This window comes from Hylaeus anthracinus, unplaced genomic scaffold (assembly GCF_026225885.1).
Source record: "Hylaeus anthracinus isolate JK02 unplaced genomic scaffold, UHH_iyHylAnth1.0_haploid 11981, whole genome shotgun sequence".
NCBI classification, from domain to species: domain Eukaryota; kingdom Metazoa; phylum Arthropoda; class Insecta; order Hymenoptera; family Colletidae; genus Hylaeus; species Hylaeus anthracinus.
This window is the reverse complement of record NW_026534329.1, coordinates 6,703,124-6,725,577: the sequence shown is the minus strand read 5'-3', so window position 1 is coordinate 6,725,577 and position 22,454 is coordinate 6,703,124. Positions and strand designations below refer to the sequence as shown.

The window sequence follows — 22,454 nt, the reverse complement described above, 5'->3', positions numbered from 1 at the left end:
TGCATGTGTGAGATCGTTTTTGCGATTACTATGGTATCATAATACCACATGGACACTGTGTTGGGAACCACTGGTCTAAAACCTTGAATCAACGACATTTACCGAGCGGTCATTAGTTTACCATTTATGATATTGGAGCCAGGGCCTGCAAAACCTCGTCATTTAAATAGTATACATATAATATCGATTTACGCGTAAGTTAATATTACAAATTTTATTGTGGTATCGATTGAATACAATATACGTATGTAACACAACACGTGTAAATATATATGATACACTTTTACTCTAAATGATGTATGCAAATTTAGTAACACATATACTCGATAGATCTTGGACGAAGTTTGTAACAACTATAGCATTACCCTTAATCCATTAAAGTATGCAGTTCTTCATTTGCTACGAAGATATTTATTAATAAAAAATAATTAGATAATAATTAATCATTCTTTCAGGAACAAACTGCATCAAGGTAAACGTTTACAAATAGACATGAAAATATGTACGTATACACGTAATGGCAGCAGGTAATATTCTCTGTGTTGAAACACTCTAAAACATTGTACATAATAAAAAATCGCGATCTTACGAATTGTTTCAAACGAAATATGAAATTGCATTTTGTAGCTTCAGAAAAACTACGTGCGCACATAAGAGGAAGACTGTAATATATAATATATAATATATAATATATAATATATAATATATAATATATAATATATAATATATAATATATAATATATAATATATAATGTATAATATATAATATATAATATATAATGTATAATATATAATGTATAATATATAATATATAATGTATAATATATAATATATGTTATATTATAATATATAATATGTTAATTATTTCTTCTAACTTCAATTTAAAATTACCTTGTTAGTAAAGCCCGATTTAATACGTTGTGGTGTATGTATACTAACCCGTAATATTTGTTTTACTCATGATTGTTCCAATATACAGATTTAGAAATGCACGTATTTCCTATTCTCTCGCATGAGGTGCAAAGCTCGCAGAAATGCTCGATAATCGATTTCCAATCGGCCGCCTCTTTCGACGGAAAAACATTTGTGCACAGCGTCCAATTCTCTGTTGCTGATCAATTGTAACATACGTCTAACGGAAAGAGCTTTGATCAAGCAGACTTTCGAAACCGTGCCGATATTTTCCCTATCGTAGTCCTGTAATTAAAGAATAATATTAAAAGAGTTGTACATAAATTAGTACACACAATTATTATTTATTAGTGATTCTGTACTACTCGAAATAACAATGTTACTTCAATAGCAATTATAGTTATTTATTAAACGTGTATTATTAATAATGTAGTACTAAATACAAAAGGTGGTTCAAGTAAATTTAACAAAATATGACTTCGTTAACAGAATTTAGAATTTTATTTAGAGAAAAATCTCAAAGAAAAATACGAAATTGTTCAGAACACGCGCTTTAAATTAATACAAAACATCGATTTAAACAAATAGAATATTTACATATTATCTTAAAAATCAAGGAGAGAATATTATTTCTAAGTCGACAAGTTTGAAATGCTGAACTAAACGAATTTCCGTAAAATATAATTGTTATCGAAACTTTGCAAGTAAATTTTTAAAAGATAGAATATAGAGTTGATAACTAATTTGTGTAATAACACTGATAAATACCAGAAATGTCATCAAATCTCAATATGTTACTTCGTACTCAACAATTTTTATTTTGTTTATTTTTAATTAATAGGGGACACCTAAAGCGGAAGTTAATTGGCTTCGGTGATTTTAACTTCAGTTTTGGTAAATGAAACAAATTACTAACAAAAGTGTGGTCGAGTGCACGCCTGTACACACGCTAAACGCCCTACAAGCGCGTAAACTCACTTTATTTGAGAATAACTTGTTTTAAACAAATAAACAACAGCTCGCATGAAAACAATTATATCTTGTACATCCCACGCTGCTTAACATTTCTTTCACCTCTACTACTCAAATTATACACCAAAATCCAATGTTCGAATGTGATATTCTCTAATTATTTTGCATGATATATTCTGATTTTGAATGTATTTGCTAACCTTGAACAACTCTTCGAGGTTCGGTTGCTGAACTCTAGACAGCTTGTCCATTGCCGCCGTAACCATATGCCTCTCATCGAAATCTAAGAACGTTTTCGGAGAAGCTTCCGACGGCACATGTTGCACAGGCACTAAAAGTGGAGCTCGTTCTAAGCTTCCTGTGGCAACAGCCTCCTCGACCGCGTCACCGAATTTCACGTAATCCACGTAGTTTGCTCTTTAAAATTCAAAATTAAATCGCAAAGCTGAAATATTTACGTATTGAATTTTCTTACTAAATACATAATTACCGACACACGTTATTAGACTTGACACTGCAATTTATCGACCGAATCAATTACATTGTTTTATTGATTTTGGTTATCGATCGGTCACTAAAATTAGCAGGAGCGGTAATACATACTGTTTTCAAACTTGTCACAACTATTTGAATAAATTTCTTATTGAAATTGAAGCTGCTCGAGTTTGAAGACAATATGGATATTGAATTTAAGAAAAAGCTAATTTTCTTTGGCCAGTTGATAACCAAAATCAATGAAACAATTTATCGGTCGATAAACGGTGGCAGTATCACGACTAATAACGTCTGCCGGTAAGTAATGTGTTAAGAAAATTAATTTTCCGCTCTATTTTCCGACTAATATGAACGTAACTCTACATAAGAAAATTGTTGTTCGATCTATATGATCCAGATAGCGCGTCAAAATATCAAATTTGTAAAGAAGAAAAGTGTTTAGGAGATATCAGAACATGGAGATACGATCATTTTTTCTTAAAGTACAGATAATTAGAAATGGACCAATTTGTAATGAATCGTTTTGGTTACGCAGTGTATAAAACTAAACATATTTTGGAGTCAAATATAAAAAAAAAAAGTTATTTCTAATAAAGTAAATTATTTAAATAAATGTCCCATTTTTTTCTAGAATATTCTAAAGAAGGTTAATAAAAAAGATCGAAATTCAAATAATATTTTGTACCTTAGGGGCGCTTGGAAAACATTCATAATCGTTCCCATTTCTGTGCAAGTCAAATTGCAACGCAGTTGATCGAGGCCTCGCATAAATTCTGATCTTTTTATAACGAGTTGCTTATGAGTATCGTATTGGCGCATAAATTCGGTAACCTGTATATGGAAAATATAAATGGAGCAATCTTATTAACTTAGAAAAAGGTGATAAATATAAAAGATATTTTACACCAGATGAAATATAATACAAAGTATAACTTTTGAAACGTTCCAGACTATTTTCTAGGATATTATTATAGATAGAAAAAAAGAACTTTTTTCTATGATAAATAAAGGGTCTATTTACAATTGCAAAAACGCCTCTTGAGAAAATTGTCTGTGATGTTTCAGAGAGGACGTCTTTGATAGAAATCTGTTAAATCTAGATATTAATAGAATACTTTACCTTCGTTCTTTCGCGCACGATTTTCGCTTTGATTTTAGCTAAAATTAAGACAATATTTGTTTCATCGGAATCGGGTTCCGGTGGCGGTTTCTCAGCATTAATTTTCCTTTTCTCTTCCAGCATAGAGTCATACAGAGGTTTCTCAACCGGATGCGATTCTAATTCTTTTAAAAACCAAATGTAATTAAAACCTAAATCATCGTTGTATCTCTGCTCCAATGCGAATTCCTCTTCGGGAGAAATCAATACCGTCACGGTCGTTAAGATTTGTCGCAATTGTGATCGTGTAACATGTCCATTGTTATGTCTAAAAATTAATTGAAGAGATGTAAAATATGTAATTTCGTATTTGTTAAGAATGTTTCAAACATTGATTATGTTATCAGATGAATCGACCGATCGTAATCCTTGAAAAACTGCTTCATCAAAATCCTCCTTTCCTTGACACGGTTCCGAACTTTTTGTAACGCTTCTTCGCAAAGATCTCTCATGCTTTTCTTCTCGCATTGCCAGTCACTCGTTCCCCTTCGACTCAACTCTGCTATTTCTTTTGGCGGAGATTCGATTCTCAAATTCGGCAATTTTTCGAGTTCCTTGACAGTAAACACTAAAAATGGAATACAAGTCATTCATAGAACCACGCGAGTTCTACGAAAGCGATCAATTATATTGAAAAAAAAAATATACATGTCGAATTGCGTAACCTCCTCCTTTTCGAAGTCGGTTAAAAAATATCGAAGACAGATTTAATGGACGCTCAAGAAATCTTCGATGTGACAAAAACTACCTTGATCGATATCATCTTGAAATGTACGCCAACAGACACGATCTGGATCGTTTGGGTCTTTGTACAGAGTAACAAGTGCGTCGATTTCCGGTTCTGCTAGGTACAAACGTCCTAGAGTAGAAATCTGAAGACCATCTAAGCCTCTTTTAAATTGAGAAATCGTCACTTTTCCGACATTCAAATGATCGAATCTCTATTATTAATAGCATCGATTAATTTCTGATTGAATACTTTATATGCATTTCATATTTATACAGGGTGTCCCAGAATAAGTGAACTGGAAATTGGGGGAGCTGAGACGATTCTGAACGACAATTCCCTTTGCGAAATTGTCGGATGGTGATTTATTTTTAAATGTGATGGTCGGTAGTTTTTCATTAATAATTCAAAAACGAAGCACCATCCAACCTTTTTGCAAAGGAAATTCTGCTTCAGAATCGTCTCAACTACCCCCCATTTCCGGTTCTTACACTAATTCTTTCCGTTACATCAAAATTGCAAACAAAATATAAAGAAATCTATTCCATTATTGAAACCCATTTTATCCCGTCACAAATTCTTCTTGCAGAAAAGTAATAAAACAGAACTGTCTAATTAATTAAAACCACACGTCTGTGTGATACAATAAGGGCCATTATAAAATGCACCTTGTAATATTCAGAAATACGCATCCGAGTCTCGAGAATGTGTCTTTGAATGCGTTGAATGATTTCCTTCAAAGGCATTAAATCTTTAGACTCTTCCATCACTGGATGAAATACAGCTTGCTTTCCAAATACTTTGCTAGGCTGGATTTTACCCACTTCCGGTCGAGGGTATTTTGGTAGTTCCGCCGTAATTATTCGACCCGGGAACTGATCGAGTAATTCCTTCGAAAAGAATTAAAAATATTATCAGACTTTAATTAAAATCACGTATCGTACGAAAATAATCAATGACGATCATAATCAGCGTGGGACATTACTCCATCGAGAGATAGCATCCCGTGTTTGTCCAAGTAAGATTGTACTTCGTCGATCGCCTGTAAAAACGCCACATAATTTATCGTGTAGGCGTCTTTCGCGAATCTTTTTACGAGCAAGCAGAACTCATCGGAGGCGAGGACGACGCCTATGAATTTCAAGATTCGTCCAAAATGCGAGAAAGTCACTGTACCGGCATTTTTCGCAATCTACGAATAACAATAACGAAGCATGAATCGCGGCGACAATAAATAATAAATCGTACAAAACACAAACAATTTCGTAATCGGATCGTCTCGATATTACTATTTTAAGCATATCGCGTGACGATTTAAATGCAACCTCAGACGCACCAGCTCGTAATCTTGAAAGTAAGGCCTTAACACGAGCCTCCTTTTGTTGACAAGTATAGCTATTTGAGTAACGATAAGGCATAACTTTCGATATTCGGTTGGACTCAGCCGATTTACGTGTTCCGGATCTTCCCATTCCAAGCCGGTTACGGACGGTTTATTCTTATCAAATTCGGGGACTGTGGAGAAAGTGGTAAACTCTTTGTATTGTGAGGCCATTTTACTGCACCTTATATATAACTTCGCTAGTTTAAAGCCGAGTACAATGGCCAAGGGACGAATGTTATTTGGGAGAGGATGTAACAGTTGACTTAACGGTACCGGGTCAGGTATACCGGTCAACGACGAATTCCTCTCTTTTTGGGCACGCCAGTGGCTTCAAAATTTTCTACGTAGCGTTTCTCATGATTTATTCCTACAGTATTTATACGTTATCTTTTCGAATAACGAGTAATACTCGTATTATGTACATACAAAAAATATGGGTAAATTCAAGTTAGAGATTTCGCAATATTATACATTTGTTTGAGAAATGCACGAACAAAATTATATATAAATTCGTCCCAAACATATACATATGTGTATATAATTATTAGACTGCGAATTTTATGCATTTACGACGTTGTATGTTGAATATATTCTACAATTATTATAATAATATTGCTTTTTAATTTTGTATAAGTACACACACCGTTTGATTATGTTTAGCGCGTGTTTATTGTATTAGTTTATATAATAAATGCATGAAATCCACAGTCCAATAATTATATACCCACGAATATCATTTATAGTTACCATCGATATTACTAGAATATTAAATTTCAAATACGTATATATGTATATTTTGTCGATGTCATAGTTAAGACTTTAATAAAGAAGTATTCATACCACTATCGTGAATAATTGTACAAAACTGCGTATAAAAGATCCTGCCATCTTGAACACGAAAATAATCAGCCAAATCGCAAATTTCTTTGTCAGATAAACCAATTGTATCTTTCAATGGGCCAGCCAACACGGAAACAAACTTCGATTCTGTAGATTAACAACGACATTACGATATAATACGTGTTGTAATTTGTAATGATTATCCTATTAATGTAAAGTAAAATGATCGAATAGAAAGCACTGAATACAAAATAATAATTAGTATTGTAATAAAATCTGTGATAAATGGAAAAAAGGCGAAGGATCAAAGTACACGTCTATATTAGACTTTAACACAGTTATATCGATTTAAACTTATCAGAAGTACAAAATCGAACGAGATTTATTTTAGAGACGAGTATTAAAATAATAAGTAATTTTGTTCGAAACGACAGTGTGTTTATATTAGGTTGTCCCGAAAGTTTCTTTCGGGAGATCCACTCAATTATTTGATGTGGTCGTGTTTATATAAATAGACAATCTAATTTCATAGATATTCATGTTGTAAGAGTAATGGAGCAACATGAATCGTGCACAATTCAGTAATGTAACATAAAACATAAAATATTGTGCATCTATTACTTATTAATAAAGCGAAAGAAACTTTTGGGACAACCTAATATATAATTCATATAGCTGTACCTGAAATTAAACAATTATTGTCGGGATCTAGAGGTCTGTAATATTTCCATAAGTTAAACCCTACGCGAAATATAGCTGCACGTATTTTGTTGCAAGTACGCCAAACATCCTGTAGCCTCAAAATCTATGGGCAGAGCACACGTTAGTTATCAAAGGGCAACCGGAATACATACGTTTCCCCTCGACATCCTATTTTAGAAAACGGGATGGGGAGGATAACTCTACCTTCTGCTCCTCAGGCATTTCTGTGATACGATATATCTATCCAAAATATTTTACTCGATAAATTTTATTCTACGAATACCTATAAATTTATCAAATACGCGGCGACTTCTCCATTAACAAACAAAGAACAAACGTAAATTTTGACTCAAACGTCAATTCATTTTTGTAAATTTCTATGTGTTGGAAAAAGATTTTTCAACAATAGGAATATTTTTGTAAATTTCTATGCGTTGGAAAAAGATTTTTCAACAAATAGAAATGTTTCTTGCAAATATTGGATTAATAAAAAGTTTAAAATAATAGTAGTATAATAGACTACATTTTTATTTCATCAAAATATTCCTTTTTTAGGATATTACTACATTATATAATAAATTTAATTATATATGCGTATAACGTGAAGCTCAATACCTATCGCTATTAGTGAATATATTGGTTAAACATGAGTTTGTAATGAAAACAAAAATTATCTAGAAAGAACATTTAATAAGTAGATACATATACGTATAAAAGTTAGACTGTTTCGAATAAAAGGGGGACAGCAGTAATTAATGACACGCTTTAATTTGTCATTGATGCATAATACATTACAACGTATTCTGGACGTTTTTAAACTACAAAATTCGTACTATCATCATATGAAATAGCGACAGAACGATACGGTTGTAAAGTGTTTCATTTAAAATGAAAATATGGAATAATCAGTAAGTAAATCGTGACAATGTTCCACAAATAAACATGAAGCGTCTGAAATGTGGCGCCATCTGTGCCGACGCTAGCGCCAGCTGCTAGCGTCTACTAGGCGTCTACGATGAGAACGCTGAATCAACGATAAACGTTTCCCGCTTTATTGAGGAAGGACGCGAAAATTGAATTGTTCGTTTCTTACTAATATAATCGAATAAAAAATAGTAATAGTACGAAAAAAATTAAAATTTGGTTGTGCATGAAAATACATATAAATGAACTAAAATAAGTATGCGATATTTTATTGATTTCTTAGAAATTACACGCGTAGCATTCTGGGAATTGACGCTACTGAATGGAGCCGGTTCTTCAACGAATTCCTATTGGCTGACGTGTACTCCTCAGCATTTGTCGCCAATCTCATTGGCTCTTCGTTTTCGCTTCGCTCCCCACGCCGAAGCTAAAATTTTCGTGTGCATGCCATTATATCCACTGTTCCCCCTCAACATCGTGGAATGCCCGGCAGACATCGATTGGTGAGATAGGGACGTACCAATGCGTTGAAACTTTGGAACTTCGCCTATTGCGTACACATAAAATATTCTGTGTGGTTTCAGGTCTACAATTATAGTTACTCCGCAGTAAGAAACTGCACAAATGTAGGCTCCCAATCAAAATAAATATAACAATAATTAGACAGATGTTTGGGATAATATCGATAAAATTAATCAATCGACGAAATTGTGCAGCTAAAAATTCGACTTTTTTTTTAAATTTTATTTTATATTGTATTTATTCGGCAAATTAGATAGTAGAGAGTAATAATATAAGAAATGATTTGAGAATAGTATGGTTTTATGTGTAACGCATAAAGTATACTGTAAATATAAATATTTGTTGACAATGTAAATTGTTGTCACAGGAGCCGTCATTAGGTTTTAAAGATACGTTACTGAGTGGTGAAATCTGATTGGCTCGGCGACATTAGGGGGAGGTAAAGAGATTCCGTGATGCTTTGCGCGGAATCTACTGAGTCAAACTGAGCGCAAGTCGTACCTCTCCCTTCTCCATTCGGCGGCCGAACAGTACGGACGTGAGAGTGTTGTTAGCTCGTGCAGTGTATTTTAATATTCCTAAAAGCACGATTTCTAATTGTGTTTTGTGTTTTCTTTAATAAAAACAAAAAAGTATAATAAATAATGGCCGATCAGGAGAACAAGGACTTCAGCGAAGATATCGCCGATCAAAACTTCGAGCAGAACGGCGAAGCTGAGAACGGCGGCGGGGACGCCGCAGAAAATGGCCAAGAATCGCAGGAGGACAGGTAACCTTTTCCATCTTAAATCTAAATTCTCTACTTAAATCAACCGTTATTTTACGAAAATATCGATTTTCGATTTGATTGATAATTGAAACGCGCGTGAATTCACAATAAGAGCTTACGTACGAGAAATGCTTTGTGCGATATGATTATCGCGAATGACAAAATGGCGGATGTGCGAGGTTCCCAAAATTGTAATCCATCTCCATCGATGATAAAACAAGTATTTCGAGTATTACAATTAACTTATTTTCAACTGCTGCAGTATGGAAAATCCCTAGATATTAATATTTTTTAGAGCAAACTATGAACGATAGTAAAAAGAAGTGAGTCGATCAAGCAAGTAGGAATGCCGGCCGCAAGTTGAGAAAGGGCGCGCCCACGCATTGGTGTAAAAGCAGTAAAAATGAAACGATGAATTTTGACGACTAAAGATATTCTGTATAAATGGTTCGACGCGGTACTTTGCTTGGGCTCGTATTTCATCTTTTGTTACGATTTTACATCGTATCACGTCCTCGAATTTTTCCACGCACAAATTCACGCGTACATGCGATAAATCAGAATATTTATTAAATAATATTTTACGTAAATATAATGAATATATAGATTATTCAGGGAGGGTAATGCGCAATGTTTATTATTTTGTAACGCCGTGATATTTACTAGAAGTATTCATAGATTGTAAGAATTCTTGGTGGCTGGTGGCACAGCACCTTGCCTTTCCCCTTTTTCAGCGTAACGAGATCGCAAGCTGGACGATTTGCCCACCGACGAGTTTAGTCTGATGTCGATGTTGATGTACGGAACACGGTCTATGTAAATATTTTGTAATATCGCACTGCATTCGTTTTTATTCTCTTTTCATTATCACAGCATTTTGGGTTCTATACCAAAGGAATTTGACTTCTTTCCTCGTATCCCTACAGATTTGGATTGTCACAAACTCTTGCATAGTTTGGGGTATGTTTTTGCAAATATATGGGTAAGCTATTTTTAGATTGTAACTAGTAGAATTATTTAAAACGATATTGGGAAAGAAGATGTAATGTTCAAATTTCATGAAAACGCATTATATATCTTTTATTTATATTTGTGCTGTTGTGAAAAAAAAGTATTATGATAAATACTAAATGTGAAAATTATTGTGGTTATTTTGTATAAGCTGCAATGAGAATTTGGAGGTATGCTTCTTCTTACCCATTATGGAATAATCAATGTGCGCGATAAGGGACGTGATTTCTATGCATAAAGTAACAAAAGCAAATAACAAACGGCTGGCATTCTACTATTCAGAATGAGAACTTAATATACGAGAGAAATAAAAATAAATGTTGCATGTTGTTTTTTTGCAAAATTAAGATAAGATACTTGTATACATATAAGAATAAGTATTAATTATAACTTTATATGTGCTGTTGTTGCGAGGTATAAGTTTATCTGTTTAAAATTTTGTGTAAACTCCTTATTTCTGCTCTCCTACCTAGTTAATTCTATTCTAGTTTTGTAATTCATAAAAAGAAGTTGTGATTTCATCAATGATAAAATTTGTACACGTTGCGCAAATAATAATTGTAATATTTTTATAGAGCGTAAACTTTGAAATGCATTTTTGGCCAGCCGAGTCTTCCTCATTGATACATTGCAGCAGAATTCTGGTTAGTCAATTGTTTACGATTGACAATATGTACGCTTACCTGGGATCTGTGAACTGAAACGTGAAGCCTTATGATTGTCTTCCGAGTCTGACTTATTGCGAGAAGTCTACGTCAAGTTCAAGTCCGTCATGTTTCGTCACAACACAAGCACTGGAAATCGAGTCAATTACGTCAGATCAATAAGTCTCGCACAGACACACACTTGCCTGCTGGGTCACGCGTAGAGTAATTTCTGATCCGATGTCAAAGCTGTTTGGGCGTGATCAAAGCACAGAGTCACTAGGGCCAATGCGAAAAACTCCAATAGGTCGGAATGCCATTAACCCAGTTTATGTGGCTTGGTCTGCAGGTGGCAAACGACCCAGTGCGATTATGGCGGGCGGCTCGCAACCGGCTAACCGTGACCCGACCAACAACTGATTACCGGCGAGTGACTGGTGCCTACGGTATTTATCACCAGCCCTAGATGATATATGAAAAGATCAATCTAAGTAAAGACAACTATCATCATACTGCCAGAAAAGTGAAAAATATTGCAGCTCGTTGTATTTGTATATGAAAAGGCTGAAAAGTATATCAGGACTTGAAACATAATAATATTTTGCTGATGACTAAACAAAGAGAGAGAGAAAGAGAAATACATATAACATATATATACGTATATATACATAAATATAAATAAACGTCCAATATTGTGTGCATATAGATATTAAAAAGTATCAAGAAGTGACCATCATTAACTTGTAATGTGGAAACAATTTTTTTAGCTTTTTAATAGAGTTGCAGTCTATCTACCATATGCCAATTCTTTGGGCCAATCAGCAGTCAGAGTTCAACTTGGAAAAGTTAAATCTTATTTCCTTTAGGAGCAGCTGTATGTCAACTGGAGTTGTAACTATTGTTCGGGTTCACATGAACGTCATGAAAAGTACTTTGCTCTCTCATTGCATTAATTTTTACATATACGTTTTGCAAGTTTTTTCTTTTAATTTTTGTTGACAAGCACATTTATCTGAAGTTCAAATCAAGGTCTATGTGGTGTGCAAAGCAGTCTTCTCATGGTTGTGTCTCATAATCCTAGGTTTCTTATTTAGGACGAACCACGTATCTTTTGTATGATAACCTTGTATCAGTGAGTTCATTTATTCTAGGAATGGTATTATCATGTTTCTCTTAATATCGTTACTACCAAATTAAGATAATTTTACTCTCGCAAAGATATTCTTCCAAATTTTAAAGTAGACATTAATGTAGGTCACTTAACTATAGAATACATTTGTACATGAGTATATAACTATATTTATATTCATAAGAAGTTTCTAATAAATTACATATTTCACCTATTAAATAAAATTCCTTACCAAAATGTCTTTAAAAATTTATCCAGTGCCCCTTTTCCAAATGATATACTACCGGTCTATTACATTTCTTGTATATTGATATTAAATTTTAATATTTTAACTCTATTCTAATTTTTCCAGGGGTCAAGTCAAACTCCTTTTTTCAAATATAAATGGAAATTATTTATAACAGACATTAAATTTTTGCTTCAACCTTAGTCCTTTTTAATAACATTAATTTCAAAGGTCATTGTAATAAAATTCATAACATTGCTTTGCAGGTCAAGCGGAGGTAACCAGGATTCGTTGAATGATAGGTACATTCAATTTTTATTATCTTTTAGTTTTGTTTTTTGAGTCCATGCATGTCAGTGAGTATTTAAAAAGAAAAATAAGTAAATTGTGTACTCGTCATATCGAAACTATAGCGTATAAATAATATTAAATTATAATTTTAAAGGACGAATGTTAACGTACGATAGATTTTACGAATGTATTACATAATTGTAAAACTCTCAAACATGTACCAATAACAAAAATCTTATCGTAACAAATAGAATATTGCATTTTAAAAAGATTGATTCTATAGTCCCTGCAATTTGGTTTCATTCAACAATTGTTTTATTTTTGCTTTTTACAGAAAATTGTTTGTTGGTGGCTTAAGCTGGGAAACCACAGATAGTGAGTATTTCTCCTTGTTTTGTTTTTTTTAATTTTATTTTTATTTATAAACAATGATGCTTCTCTTAGGACACCTTCAGATGACTTTGTCATATGAGATTATTGACTTATATAAACTGAGTTTATTATTATAACGAAATCAAGTATAATAGAGATATCTAATTTTATTGTTTTTAAATAAACCTATTAATTTTCAGAGGAATTACGCGATCACTTTGGCACGTACGGAGATATAGAGAGCATTAATGTGAAGACTGATCCTAATACGGGACGATCACGAGGGTTTGCATTCATTGTTTTTGCAAAAGCCGAATCCCTAGACAAGGTAACGTAGTACAGTTTAAATTAGAATTTAAATATATTGAATACGTATTTATCGTATTAATATGATGATAATTCTTAAATGTCAGTTCTGCTACTGAGTTTTTTTGAAGACATTCCATTTGCTGAGTTTACTTTATAAAATAAATGATGAAGGCGCAACTTTTCACAAAGTTACTAAACGTCATGTTTAATTCCAGATTATGGCTGCTGGTGACCATGTAATCAATAACAAAAAAGTTGATCCTAAAAAAGCGAAAGCTAGACACGGTAAAATTTTCGTTGGTGGCCTTTCAACAGAATTGTCTGATGATGATATTAAGAATTTCTTCTCGCAGTTTGGCACTGTAAGTTGTATTACCAAATAACTAAATAAATTTGTATCTCTTTCCTGTAGACGGTGGAGTGAAATCATATCTTTATTTTAGATTGTCGAGGTAGAGATGCCATTCGATAAAACAAAGAACCAACGGAAAGGGTTCTGCTTCATTACCTTCGAATCTGAACAAGTAGTCAATGAATTACTGAAAACTCCTAAACAAACAATCAATGGTAAAGAGGTACGTTCAACAACAATTGGCGAAGAAAACAAATATTGTGAAAAATGATTGACATTGTATTTAAACGATTAAATATTCTACATAGGTCGACGTGAAAAAAGCAACACCGAAGCCAGACGGTATGGGAGGGATGCGCGGCGGTGCTGGAGGACGAGGTGGTCGCGGCGGAAGAGGTGGCAGAGGACGTGGATTTGGCGGTCAAGGTGGATGGGGTCAAGGTGGCTACGGAGGCGGTTACGGTGGCGGTTACGGTCAAGGCTACGGCGGTGGATATGATGGCTACGGAGGAGGCTACGATTATTACGGCGGTGGGTACGGCGGCTATGGTGGTTACGACTACAGTGGATACGGTAATTTTATTGATTATTATTAAAGAACTTACACGCGCTTATCGCTGTGTAGGATCATTTCGAAGAATTTGGTTTTTTCCTTTTTCATAATAATCAATAGCAGAAGATTATCTGCTACTACCGTCCCAGTGTATTCGGCAGACGATATCATAACTCTAAAATTATTATAAGTTATATCTTTTATGTTCAGCCTGTCTAGTCTTCCTCTATATATTTCATTCATTTTTAATGCTGTAATTTAGGGAGTTATGCAGGACTTCGAAATTACGAGTGCCTTTGGTCAAATATCGGACATTTTGTCACATATATCTCCAAGTATCCTTGGTATCCATTGTATAAAATCGGTTTGAAACGTATTTTATTTAATCGGATAAAGTATCTGATATTAGACTTTGAGTTCATTTGCTCGCTTTGAATATTATTTAGTTATGACATTCGAATGATTAAGAAACCTGAACAAAAAAGTACAAATCGGTCTAATTTTTGAGGCAATTAATTTGATATTATACCACGGCAATTCTTTCTTTTACAGATACCACACAAAATAGAAATACGGTTCATAACAAAAAATGAATTACGATACAGAACTTTTTGGTTTGGAGAACGCGAATATTTTAAAATACAGTATCCGATTGGATAAAATTCATCCTATAACAAGTGTCAAGTATCTAAAGCATGTATATATGTGTGGCAAGAAACTCGAGTGAAAAATTTCTAAAATTATCTGACTCAAGGTTCCTGTTACCTGCGTCCCTAATGGTTTGCTTTGAGTAAAACTGGTCTTAACGTATAATTTTAACTCCTATTACATAAATCCAAATCGTCTGCCTCTATATAGTACTAATTACTTGGTACTACGTTGATGGAATGACTAAAATTGGTATTGTTTGTATGTATCATACAAAATGATAAAAGATGTGTGATATTAATTATAACTGACGCTGCAGGGTGAGCGCTGGTTTGCAGGCGGATCAGCGGTATTTCTCATTTTTCAAACTATCCATGTTTTCGATTAAATTCATTTCAAACCAATAACGCATTAGTCTCTATAATTGTAGTTCAGAATGTTTTGCAAATCTTAATATTTTCAAATTCAAGTTAAATATTATTGAATGTTGAAATTATTTCAACAAAGTAAACCAGCAGCTCAAATACGTAGAAACTACATTCGGATTATGTTTGCACAAATATATACTAATTACACGATTTTTCTACTAGAATAGAATACTTTTGAAATCGTAATAAAGGTTGAACATAATCCGAAGAGTAAATCCCTACTTCCAGAGGGTTGGCTGTTTTTGAGCTGTGACTAACTACCTATTTATTATAGCAATTTGCTAAGTTATATTCTTTGATGCCTTATGAATATTTAACTTATATATACATATATATACACACATACATGCGAATGAATATAACATTAACAAGAAATTCAAAAAAGCAGAATATCATATAATATGTAACAGTGAATGTGTGAAGAAAATGAACTTCATTCAGTTTTCTTCGGGACTCAGATTATATTTACAAAGATACAAATTCTAACGCGACAAACTACTTAAACAACCTTCTCTTTTAACAAAGTAACATTTTTGAACGGTCTTCATCATTTATTAAATGCACGCTACAAATAGAGTTTCTCGACACATAAAAGTATTAATATTTCATACGTTCACTGATTGATGTCAGTGAATCCGTGGAATAAATTAATTCAGTTTCGGTTCTTACTGTAAATTCTGCAGACTCGCTGACTTCAAATGCACGCAGTCACTGTAACATAATTATATGTGAATTTATGATGTGTAGAAGACATTAAAGCAAAACTACACAGGACGATATGTCGTATGAAATGGTATATTGAACCTTCAATCCTTGCTTTCTGGTCCTGCCATCACTTATCCTGATTGCATGTTTTTACATATTACCAAATTTTTCGTAACCACCTCATTCATACAAATTTAACACACTCCTTTAACAATAATAAATTATCAACACTGCAATAATTGTGTTCAATCTGTTTTGTTTCGTTAATTGCTTTTCGTTGTGTTCAGCATGATTTTTACTTTATTCATAAGAGCAAACAAAGTCATTTAGAACGAATCAACCTAGAGCTACAAAATGTTTCAGACTATGGCATATTTACCATAAAATTATTTCATGGTACACGCACCGCGTAGAGATATCAGTGTTTTATTTTGAATAACGTAATAGTAAATTGCAATTGCTACATTTGTTCATACATTTACGTGTTCGACCCTGCACACAATTCCTTTCCCTGGGACTTTGGCGAATTATTATAATCATTACATTGAAGTTGTTCGCCATAACGATAAAATCTTAAGTGCATGCCATTTCTTGTAAACATTTCAATGAGTAATTTGTTCAAATAGCATATTCCGATGTCAAATTTAAAAAAAATGTATGCACAGCCTCTGCACTTATGTTATATGTTACATCATATTAAATGTGCAAACAATAAACCCTTTGGAAGACAAGATTATCTTGTCACATTTTTGTGAGATTAATTATATTGTGTACTATAAAGATTTAATATTACATTTTTATTGTATATTTTCAATAAGTGTTTACTTATAAAGTTTAAAGTTGACAAGATTTTTCTTTACGTAGACATAACTAACGCGAGTTTACGCACCTGCGATAATTGGTATTATCATAGTAATATTTTATCATAGAAATTAAAGTACAGTTACCGGTACTTGTTAATACTGACCCCACTGTCTCTTGTACCGTGTGTTCCATGAAACGCAGACGGCTATGGCTATGGCGGTGGTAGTTACGATGGTGGCTACAGTGGTGGGCGCGGTGGTGCACGCGGTAAAGGTACGCATTAGCGTTCCTTTTCTATTTTGTATTTTCCCGTCCGTCCCACTTTGTTAGCATATGTCCGATTTCTAAAGTCATTCATTTCATCAATTATTCTTTGTCAGCCATTACTTTATTTCCCGTCTTGTTTGCCTTTGTCCTCCGTCATCATTTCCCTTTATTTTCTCTAAGTATGTGTGTACATGTACGTGTGAGCATATGAAACTTATATTTTACTACTTTCATACTTACGATACTGTTAAGGATAATATGGATTTTTAACACGTTAATTGATGCGCATTACTGAGTGCATAGAAATATTTATTTTTATTCTATTGTTACGCAGACGTTAACATCTGTTTCGCCTGTTTTTCTAGATGGTGTCCTGCACATTTTGTACATCAATACTTATTTCTTTATTTTCTTTAACCAAATGATACATAAAAATTCTATTTGTAGCATGCATATTACACATTTAAAAAAAATACATATAAGAAAAGTATGCTTTTTTGCACAGTTCATTAGTATTATACTTTTTTCTTACTCAGATTACAAATTTTTATAATTAATAAGCTACTTACCGACACTTTAAAGTGGAAGTTTTACATATTCTTAATGATAAGTAATACTTCAACTTTAATGAGCAATTAAGTACAAGTTCGTAATTTTAATAAGTAAATTACGAATGATTAAAAATCATATTTATCTTTATTTACAATTCGTTTCATAGAAGTTAGTATTCAGGATACATATTTTTGTTTCAAGTGAAATACAAAATTATTCGAGAAACGCTTCATAATATACAAGAAAATACGATACGATTATAATGTTTGGTTAAAGAAAAATTTTCATTTCCTTAATTTTTATCATTTTTATGTGTAATAATTGTTACTCTATTAATGTTCATTGTTATGTTTATTATAGCTATTTTCATCATAATTATGGAAAATGTCGTAAAACTAATGTTTGTTTTGTTGGTGTCTCTAATTAATTATTAATAATTTGCAAGAATGAATTAAAATATCATTATTTCTTTTGCATGGTAAGTTTGTCAGTTTTTCATCTGTGCACAGTGGTACGCATTATTTGATAGGTAATCAAATATGACAATTTTTCACTAAAATTAAATTATATTTCATATAAACACTGCTAAATCCATCTCATCTTTGTTTCACTTACACATCCTTAACCTTAAACATTTCTGGTTATTTTGTAGAAATAATTAAAATTATTCTTATTAGTAGTATATAAAAATCATGCTGATACTACAGCGTGTAAAAAAAATATTAGTCTAAGATTAAAATAAAGACTTATTTAAGGTTATTCTAGATTGTTTAAGTAATTCGAAAGGTTTCTTAAACATGTATTCGATACAACAATCTCTTAGTATTCCAGCATATCAAGATTCCAGAAATGTATAAGGAGAAAAGGAGAGTATGAATCAGAACGCAGCCTGCAGCTTACTACCTTAGCCTGTAGCCTCTATGTAGATTCTTCGTAGTTTTATATCCATTACGTTAGTCTGTATTTTCATATTATTTCATACTTTATTCTGTTATTGATAGAAGTGTGCGTGCGTTAATTTCCATAAATCGACCTTTTTATGGTCTTTTCTAATTTTCAATAAATACGGTGGGAAGGAGAGGGGGATAACGAAGTTGCTGGACTAACGTACGTCATGGGTATTGTTTCAGGAGGCTCAGGCTACGGCGGAAAGCAGAGGGGAGGTGGTCGTCAGAACCAAAGGCACCAACCCTATTAATGGAAATCATTCATTGCGACCGCAATGCAATTCGCATTGTAACCGCTGGTGAGTCATCATAACTTTCCTGACATCTATAACTTCAATATCAACAACCTTTTTCTTCCTTTTCCAATATCATTTACATTGAACATACGTTATTGTTTTATGTGTTTACATATATAATTTACACATGTAGAACATGCAATGCAATTAATACATACTAAAATATTTTAATTATTTATTTTCTTTACAGGTTTCCTGACCTACAACAAATCTCATAACTCGTTAAATCATCATTCCATTAAACCACGCCTCTTTCAACAAGAATTTCAACAACGCAGATTACTGCCGCAAAATAATAAAATGAATCATCAGGAGTCACGACAAAAACTGTAATCGCTTTTCACATTTTGCGTTTAGCAATACATTTGTATTACCGAAAACAACAAAAGCAAAACATATATACATATATATATTATATATGTATATATATATATACATATAGGTACACGATGCTTTCTTCCATCTCTCGTTAACCCTTTTTGTACAGTATGAAAAATACTTCATATGTCTCATTGGTCTCGCATTTCATCTTATTTATCATTAATTTTTTTTACTAATCGTACGTTACGCCATTCAGCGTAAGGCACTGTCGTATCGTAGTGCGTTTGTAAACACATTGACGTTGTACGTAAACACTATTAATGCAGTACAATGGTAGTAATTACAAACGTATGGATGACTAAATCGACGTTACATGCCTTATGATGAACTATTGTAACGTAATAACATATTTGTGCAAATAGGAAAGCAAAAGATGATGGAAAATAATTTAAATACAGATATTAGGAAGAATCAAGTTTTCTTATTCACCGCTTGGGACTGTTGAAGAACAACTTCGTCCCTATTTTTAACAATAAGATTATTTTTATTTGTCTATAAAACTAAACTTAATAAGATGAAACCCACTATAGAAGAGTAAGCAGGCAATGTACTTTTTACACGGCTACGTTAAGACAAAAACGAGAAGTACCGAGTTGTTTATAATAATTGTGGGAGGTATGAAATGAAGTAAAAAGATTATTGCTTCCTTATTGGTAAGAAAAATAGGATAAAATAAATTCATGTTGTGTACATAATATATCTCGCGTATGTTTGTATTTGTGTTAACCGATCCTAATAATTTAATTTTTTTTTAAAATGATATATACACAATACTTCTTTAAAATATAGTGATGAACGTCGATATACTAGATTTAAATAAGACTGACACGGAGGTTTAGTGAATTTGTATTGCAAACAATATTTTGCTGATTCTACTACAGTACGTGCATCGAGCTAGGTATTTCAGTTTTTACTCTACACTCAAGGATAACACATGTACATTATATTTATATATCGACAATTTCATTCTAGGAAAAGAACATCGTAATAAGGTTTTTAAAGTAAAAGGAAATATTGTATTTTTCTCAAATTCAAAACTGTTCCATGTCACAAAAGTATTACATTAAAAAAATTAGAGAAGAAAGTGTTGCTTTTAATTTCACAATGGAAATATTAGTAATATATCAAATTTTAACATAAAGAAACTATTTTAGAAAATTAGATAAATTATACTTATATAATTCCAATTTTCATAAATTAAAAAATTCTAAATCTTTATCCTTTTTAATCAACAATTTTTTACAGTTTAGTATATACAGTATTGCAGAACTTTATAGTGCAATAATTGTACATTACGTTACTAATTAAACAAAATCAATTTTCGTATTTAGTGATTTGTGCCAAGAGAAAAATATAAAACGAGTTTTGCATGTGATATATTCAATTCTATCCCTTTAAAGAAACAAAAATAATTATACATCCTAGACACAGCTTATGTTTCGATATAATCTAATACTTCAACATTTTAACAATATATTTTTAAATATATTAGAAAATTTGCGGATAGGTTAAATATAGACTAAAATTGTATAAATTGTAATAGAAAATACGAAATCATCAAATTATAAAACTTCATTCGTAAAAAAACAACGTTGGAGCTCAATTTGTATTATATATAAAGGTTTGTGTTTCACATTCTTAAAAATCATATTCCAAAACAATATTCTAATAATGAATGTTAACAACTTTTTAAATTTGTAATCTTTATTGCAAGTACGGAATATACTTGTGGATTTAAATTTAAGTATCATGAGAACAAAATCAGTGCATATAATAATTGCGCAAATTATGAACCTAATGTTTAAAATTTGTCATTTTTATTTCTTTACTATGTTATGCGTGTAAACCTAAAAAAATATCGAAATAAATGGAGAAATTAGACTTCTAATTGAACATAGATTGTCTTGCATTTTCTTTTCCATGCATATTTCGATTGACTTTTAATAATGAAGGAAATCTGGATTAAAATATTTTCTTTTATCATAGTTTAGTAACTACAATATTTTTTAATTTGTGATTATTAAACATGCTAGAAAACTGTTTGCCATTTTTTATTTAAACTGAAAAATGAAATCAATACTACACGTACATCTTTATCGTTGGGTAATTTTATTTTATGTACTAACAAGAATGTTTTTTATAATTTCAATAGTTAAGTATCTACTTTCGAGTGTCTATAATTATATAAGACTGAACTTGTTTTATCCACAAATTCCGTAAATGAAAGTATCACGAATATCTGCATCACTTCATAATAAAAACGATTAAACTGTGATAAATGTATTTATCGAGTTCTAAATCTCTCTTGTAGGTTATGGTATAAATTCAAGTTATATATTATAATTGCAAAGTAACGCATATACATTAGACACAATGAAATACGATAGATTTTAGTACTCATTCAACATAATAATATATTTTAAATACAAATAAATTAATTCTCATACAATAAATGAAGATAACATTTTGTTACTAATAATGTAAAGGAGTAGATTATTCTAACAGTTTTTTCATTATTTGAAACAGTTCTTTTAACTGTGATTTGTATGAATTTAATTGATCAGACATGACGTAACTATATGCAAAATAATCTTTTAAATATACAATGATTAAGTTATAACTCTAACGTACGTCAAGTTATTCAGTAACAAATGAGTTTGAATATGTAGAATGCAGTATTATTATTCAATCCATTTACCCACATTCTCCCAATCGTGCCGACACACAAATAAATTATTTCTTATGTAGTAGCAAGTAATAAAAAGGAAATTTTAGAAGCATTTCCTTATTATACATCTAGATATGTCGATAAAGCATTCTATATGGCAGATCCTATTTTATTTCAGATACGAGAATTTTGTACATTTTATTTGGGTAACAAACGATGCTTAGAAACATAATATTCAAAGTTTATTTGGTATTTTTACTTGATTAGTCGTTCAAAATAAGTTTTAATTCGTTCAAGGTAAAATTGAACTTCATTTTACAAAGTCAAATTGTAATTTTTATCGTACAAATTAGTAGATTTAAACCTGTTTATCTTTTATTTACCTATACAACAACACTTTTGTCTATCATGGCCATTTTTTATCTAACTAATTGTTTATAATATACGCATTATTAACAAAATATT

At 31.9% G+C, this 22,454-nt stretch overlaps 2 protein-coding genes and 1 non-coding gene across 14 annotated transcripts; 2 read left to right on the top strand and 1 right to left on the bottom strand.

Moving 5' to 3' along the window:
- Positions 1–345: 345 nt before the first annotated feature.
- On the bottom strand, positions 346–7,413 carry LOC128885623 (uncharacterized). The gene is made up of 13 exons (XM_054139737.1): positions 7,396–7,413; positions 7,171–7,294; positions 6,490–6,636; positions 5,602–5,780; positions 5,251–5,457; positions 4,934–5,155; positions 4,287–4,479; positions 3,896–4,106; positions 3,500–3,806; positions 3,065–3,210; positions 2,085–2,301; positions 940–1,197; positions 346–552 (listed from the first exon to the last, which is right to left on the bottom strand). The coding sequence occupies exons 1-12, from the start codon at positions 7,411–7,413 to the stop codon at positions 982–984; spliced, it is 2,187 nt and encodes a 728-aa protein (XP_053995712.1). The 3' UTR covers positions 346–552; positions 940–981.
- A 1,725-nt stretch (positions 7,414–9,138) lies between these two features.
- Positions 9,139–21,214, top strand: LOC128885632 (RNA-binding protein squid). Of its 12 annotated transcripts, none has more exons than XM_054139761.1 (10): positions 9,140–9,406; positions 12,683–12,718; positions 13,042–13,082; positions 13,280–13,407; positions 13,604–13,750; positions 13,832–13,963; positions 14,049–14,271; positions 17,080–17,151; positions 18,828–18,943; positions 19,131–19,219. In XM_054139761.1, exons 1-9 carry the CDS (start codon positions 9,282–9,284, stop codon positions 18,893–18,895), a joined length of 972 nt encoding a protein of 323 aa, XP_053995736.1. In that variant the 5' UTR covers positions 9,140–9,281; the 3' UTR covers positions 18,896–18,943; positions 19,131–19,219. The 12 variants fall into 12 exon arrangements, with proteins under 12 accessions (XP_053995730.1, XP_053995736.1, XP_053995733.1 ...); XM_054139758.1 differs by having other exon boundaries at positions 14,049–14,313; XM_054139756.1 differs by lacking the exon at positions 18,828–18,943 and having other exon boundaries at positions 19,131–21,214.
- LOC128885804 (small nucleolar RNA snR61/Z1/Z11) lies at positions 13,464–13,535 on the top strand. Its single transcript, XR_008459664.1, has one exon. It is a non-coding gene; the product is annotated as a small nucleolar RNA snR61/Z1/Z11 (small nucleolar RNA).
- Positions 21,215–22,454: the final 1,240 nt, after the last annotated feature.

What these genes read in the sequence shown, in the direction of transcription:
- LOC128885632 (XM_054139754.1), top strand. Translation starts at nt 9,282, where the DNA reads ATGGCCGATCAGGAGAACAAGGACTTCAGCGAAGATATCGCCGATCAA. An exon ending in AAGCTGGGAAACCACAGATA is followed by an intron (nt 13,083 to 13,279) that starts GTGAGTATTTCT and finishes ATTAATTTTCAG; the next exon opens with AGGAATTACGCGATCACTTT. An exon ending in AAACAATCAATGGTAAAGAG is followed by an intron (nt 13,964 to 14,048) that starts GTACGTTCAACA and finishes TATTCTACATAG; the next exon opens with GTCGACGTGAAAAAAGCAAC.
- LOC128885623 (XM_054139737.1), bottom strand. An exon ending in TTTTTCAAGGATTACGATCG is followed by an intron (nt 3,807 to 3,895) that starts GTCGATTCATCT and finishes ATTAATTTTTAG; the next exon opens with ACATAACAATGGACATGTTA. An exon ending in TCGTGCGCGAAAGAACGAAG is followed by an intron (nt 3,211 to 3,499) that starts GTAAAGTATTCT and finishes TTCCATATACAG; the next exon opens with GTTACCGAATTTATGCGCCA.